The sequence below is a fragment of the Bombus affinis genome, chromosome 6 (genome assembly GCF_024516045.1).
Source record: "Bombus affinis isolate iyBomAffi1 chromosome 6, iyBomAffi1.2, whole genome shotgun sequence".
Taxonomy (NCBI): domain Eukaryota; kingdom Metazoa; phylum Arthropoda; class Insecta; order Hymenoptera; family Apidae; genus Bombus; species Bombus affinis.
In genome coordinates this window covers 1054883-1060079 of record NC_066349.1, presented here as the reverse complement: position 1 = coordinate 1060079, position 5197 = coordinate 1054883, and the positions used below count along the sequence as shown (strand labels likewise).

The window sequence follows — 5197 nt, the reverse complement described above, 5'->3', positions numbered from 1 at the left end:
TAATCCATTGTCACATTTTGATATGAAAATTTATAACTCCACCATAACTAATAATAAACGGTTATTCGCATATAATCGATAGCAAGTGGTGCCCCCTTAGCTGTCACAGACAGTTCAATGAGAGAAGTAGGTATTCCAAGAATTGCTCACTGTTATCTACCTCCAACTCGCTTTAGAAACATCAGTGTAACAATAAAAGTGAGTGAAATAAAATGAAGCGTTATTTAAATTGTACTTTATGTTACTCACAATACAAAATTAATTTACAATTTACAATCTGAGATTATATATGAATCAACTATTTTGTGATATCACTAAATAATAAAGAGTATGTTTATACAAGTAATAAGAATGTTAGAACTGTTGAACCACCAAATTTATGACACAGTTTTATGATCGTGGTTTTGAGTATTTGACACATAATAATACTTTCAGAATACATTTAAAAAAGAAGACCTTGACACAGAATTATATGCTTCTGCTATCTGAGCACAAATAGTATTTTCTTCCTTTTTGTAGTTACAATTGATGTACATATTACAAAATCTATTACATAAATAATATATAAAATAATCATATACGTACATGTATGTGTGTGTGTGTGTGTGTGTTTATATAGATATATACATGTATATGTATATATTGTACAACAATTATGCATGAATGAGTCATAATTTTGAATCTCTGTTAAATCTGATTACATATATTATGTCGATAGAAAACGTATCTCATAATAAATAAAGGATACCAATTTTGTAATTATGTCATCGCCACTTAAAGGAAAATTATTATCTAACGATAAATCAACAGATGAAGGGTTTCATAAGTACAAAACAGATGATAAAGAGTTAATCAAACCAATTGTTGAAAAAACATCGACTTCTATGCAAAAAGAAGAAACTACAGTCGCAACACGTTTAGAAATTATTCGGAAATTAGAAGAAGGTGTCACAATTGGTAAACTTGCTGCTCAGTATGGTCTTCACAAAAGGACCATAGAACGATATAGAAGGAATATCTCATCACTTCGAAAAATTTCAAAAAATCCAAGACGTTTGGTTATGAAAAGAACTCGTGCATCTTTACACGAAGATACAAATGTTCGATTACTTGAATGGATTTTAGAACGACAGATGAAAGGAGATATCCTTCGCGATAGCATGCTGCAAAGCAAAGCGATGGAATTGCATGAACAATTCGGATGTTCGACACCTTTTACGGCTAGTCGAGGTTGGCTGTGGCGTTTTAAAAAAAGATACAATTTAAGCGGTTTCGGTTGTCAAGGAAAAGCAGATGAGATAGCACAATTGACAACAGAAACATTAACAAAAATATTAAATGAGGAAAATATCAATAGAGAAAATATATATAATATATATGAAACAACCTTAATGTGGAGAATTCTCCCACAAGCAGCCTCGTCGAATGAAGAAGAATCGTCGCAAAATGAAAAAATAAAAAAAGATCACATCATAATAGCATTTTGTGTCAATGCTACGGGAACGCACAAATTACCGCCATTGTTTGTTACTAAATATGTGATTCCACAATCTTTAAAGCATAGTAGACATATGTTACCTATAGTATATAGAAGTCGAAATAGTAGTTTTATTGATGAAATAATTTTCACTGATTGGTATTCCAATCATTTTAAACCCAATGTAAAGCAGCGTCAACAGCAGGAACATTGTATAGGGAAAGTGTTGTTATTCGTTGAAAATTTTAAATGTGATATATCTCTTAAGAAAGAACACCAAGATTCTTATTTCAAAATAATAATTTTTCCATCTAATACACCTTCGACCATTCAAATAATGGATGAGGGTATAATTGCAAATTTTAAAAAATTATTTCGGGAAAAATTGCATTATCGTCAAATACGTCAACATGATAATGAAGTAAAGAAGTTCTATACTAATTATGATATAAAAGAATGCATTGATTTAATTAGTGAAACATGGGACGAAATAACAGTGACCGACATTGTACATTCTTGGAGGAGACTTTTAGGTAAGCAAAATACTCAGATTATTATCAAAGAAGAAGTCGAATACCTCGAAGAAACCCAAGACTTCGAAGAAAATGTTGTTTCTGACAAAATATTGGAGTCAGTTGTAAAATGCGAGGAAGAAGAATCGACTATTACAACAAAGGAAGAAATCGATCGCATGTTCCATAGTTTGGAAATTTGGGCTGAAACACAGCCTGATTTCATTAAATCGCATGCAGAAGTTTTAATACATTACCATAATCAACAATAATATTTTATATAATAAGATAAAAGATTTCTGATTGAAGTTTCAAATGCTTTTATGTATCATTTCTTGCCTTCAATTGTATCCATTCGTTCTTTAATATTTTGTACCCATACTTTTATCCCACAAAAGAATATTAATTTTTCAGAATAATTACATAAATAGGATGAATAGAAATTTTGAATAAAAATTTCGTGTGTACTATATGCTTATATCTTTTAGTAGTTACTTTGTTGATTATTAGCTATCAATGCAATCAAAATGATGAAAAATTCATTTCTTAATTTTTTATAGTAGTATAGTTTTACAATAGTGTATTTTTGGAGATTTGAGTGTCTTTTTTTGTAAAATATATACACGAATGCTTGTCTTTTGCTTTGCATTATATTGTATATTTTGTTGTATATCTTTTATTTCCATATCCCTTAAATGCTTAAAAATATTTTTATAAAAGTTAAAATAATCAGAAAGAAATTTAATTACATTTGATGTAGACATTTATTACATGTAACACTAAAAATTAATGTATTATATATTACCTAATAATTACTATAAATTCAATTGAAGCATTCAATGTATGTTAATAAAATATGTACATTCTCTATCATTTTAAACTCTACAGTAGTAAATACTTAGTACAGTAGTAAATACTTACAGTAGTAAATAATTATTGTCATTAGTATTTTCCTCTAACATAATATTTTTTCTAGCAGTTTTCTAAATATTAATTACGAAAATTATATATACTTTTATATAAAATCTACTGTATGAATTGCATACAAAATATTTGTAAAACATTGCATAATATTTAGATTATCTTAAAATTCTTAATTTATAACTGTTAATTAATAAAAATAACAGGAAGTATGAAGTAAAGTAAAAAATTGTTTATTAATATTGCTTTCAAGAACTTAAATTCAATAAATATAAATATTAAATTTTACATGTTTTAGCATAGTTGTTTTTTAATTTTATCCAAAGAGATTTATAAAAATTTTTATTTTTTTAAATCTAAAATTTTGGTTGCTGCATGAAAATATCAAAATAAATCATTAACTTTAGTATTGGTTATTTTAATACTCTTTGTTATAGTATTAATATATATATACTATATATAGTATAATATATATATATATATATATGTATGTATCATGTAAGTAATATACTATAAATGTTGCAATGACTTAAAATCAACACATAACTGTCAGTCAGTGCAATATATGATTTGTATTCTTCCTTTTTATCTCGCAAAAACCTAAAAGTATTCAAATTATATGTTACAAAGTATAAAAAATGTATCAAAAGTAATACATTATAAACAAAAATATTACCATGTAAAATTAATAAATAAGTACGATGAAGTACACCATTTCAACATGTGTTATATCCAACCCCATCCTGATCAAAGGTTGCAAAAAGTCCGACTAGAGTTAGATACATAATAATATTACCTGATAAAGTCAAGTAACAAGCGCCCCATTGTATCTGAAAATGCATAATGGAAATATACATCACTTATATCAGTGAATTGTTTTATCTAATCTCATATAATAATGATATAATACAATGGTACAATAATCAGATTAAAAAATACGCGTATATGACTATACCACTGGATTATTGACTGGAGACCGAGCTAAGACAATAGGAAGAGCAAATGATGATACAACAAAACCTGTAGTAATGAATATTGCAAATTCCAAGCATGGATTAGGATTATTGTCAAAATCATTTGTATAACGACGTGCAATTATAGTTGGAATTGGTGCTAATATATAAAATAGTATGACAAAAAGTGGCCACCATACTCTGAAAACAATATATTATAAAAACTAATACACATTTTGATATTGTAATTTATATTTGTAGTATTAAAGCACTATGTAAATAGTATTAAATACAAAATAAATAATTATATATTAATAATAATACTTACTTATATGCAGGTAAAGCACAACCTAGTATAACAAATGTCATACCAATAGAGCCACCAAATGCCAAAAGTACTAATCTATAAAAGGATTTTTGGTTATAAATTGTCTTAAAAAATTTTGTATAAATTATATTTTAAAATACTTACGCTGTTTAATAATGAAGGCCATTAATAACATGGAACAAACCAAGAGAAATTTATATAGATTATTATATATAAAAAAGATATATAACTTTTATAAGTTATCATAGTTGTCAAATTTGCCCAATGAAAAACTATATCATATTTTATGATTTGAAATAATATGAATAATGATCTAATTATAAAATAATTCATGCAAAATGTACATATAAACATAAAATGTGAAAAACAAAAGAACCTATATAATTTGTACTAATGAATTCTTTTGGTTTCTTTATTTTATGTATAATTTGAAATAATACCTTTTATACCTCTAAAAATTTATATGTAAACATTTAAAAGACTTACATCTGTTTCATAAATGTTTAACATATAAAACAAATATTAATTAGTAAATCTGACCACATAAAAATGTTTATAATATTTAAAAATGATTATAATAAGAAAATATAGTTAGTAAAATGAAATACAGTAAATTTGTATTATATAAAAATAAAATAGTATGTATATAATATATGTAAATAATAGTATGTATATATGTTTATAAAATAAATTAATAAACATGCGTTAGTTACATATAAAAATTTGACAGCAATGACAATAAGAGTAGTAAGGTTATGTTTAGACATATCATCTTTAATTCAGCTTTTTCATTAAACTTCCATCGGCAATATCATATTTTTTAATTTTATGATAAAAGCTTATGTATTTATGCGATTAAATATATATGCCGAATAACCTTTAATTCCAGCCATTATAGACCGATTTGACAAGTAAGAAGTATGTACTTATATTTATCTTTGTATTTTCACTTTGAGAATGTCGTGACGTAAGTCATCTAAAGCCTACATACTTTTAAAACTAGACA

At 25.9% G+C, this 5197-nt stretch overlaps 2 protein-coding genes across 3 annotated transcripts; one reads left to right on the top strand and one right to left on the bottom strand.

Moving 5' to 3' along the window:
- The first annotated feature begins 106 nt into the window (after positions 1 to 106).
- Positions 107 to 2305, top strand: LOC126917251 (tigger transposable element-derived protein 1-like). The gene has a single exon (XM_050723966.1). It carries the CDS (start codon positions 762 to 764, stop codon positions 2259 to 2261), a length of 1500 nt encoding a protein of 499 aa, XP_050579923.1. The 5' UTR covers positions 107 to 761; the 3' UTR covers positions 2262 to 2305.
- An 815-nt stretch (positions 2306 to 3120) lies between these two features.
- Positions 3121 to 4534, bottom strand: LOC126917288 (leptin receptor overlapping transcript-like 1). Of its 2 annotated transcripts, XM_050724030.1 has the most exons (5): positions 4336 to 4520; positions 4192 to 4266; positions 3866 to 4064; positions 3587 to 3740; positions 3121 to 3510 (listed from the first exon to the last, which is right to left on the bottom strand). In XM_050724030.1, exons 2-4 carry the CDS (start codon positions 4230 to 4232, stop codon positions 3627 to 3629), a joined length of 354 nt encoding a protein of 117 aa, XP_050579987.1. In that variant the 5' UTR covers positions 4233 to 4266; positions 4336 to 4520; the 3' UTR covers positions 3121 to 3510; positions 3587 to 3626. The 2 variants fall into 2 exon arrangements, with proteins under 2 accessions (XP_050579987.1, XP_050579988.1); XM_050724031.1 differs by lacking the exon at positions 3121 to 3510 and having other exon boundaries at positions 3581 to 3740; positions 4336 to 4534.
- Between the last annotated feature and the right edge of the window lie 663 nt (positions 4535 to 5197).

Coding starts and splice junctions, on each gene's coding strand:
- LOC126917251 (XM_050723966.1), top strand. CDS start 762: ATGTCATCGCCACTTAAAGGAAAATTATTATCTAACGATAAATCAACA.
- LOC126917288 (XM_050724031.1), bottom strand. CDS start 4,232: ATGACATTTGTTATACTAGGTTGTGCTTTACCTGCATATAA. Junction 4,065..4,191: donor TGTGCTTTACCTGCATATAA/GTAAGTATTATT, acceptor TATTGTTTTCAG/AGTATGGTGGCCACTTTTTG. Junction 3,741..3,865: donor CTCCAGTCAATAATCCAGTG/GTATAGTCATAT, acceptor ATGCATTTTCAG/ATACAATGGGGCGCTTGTTA.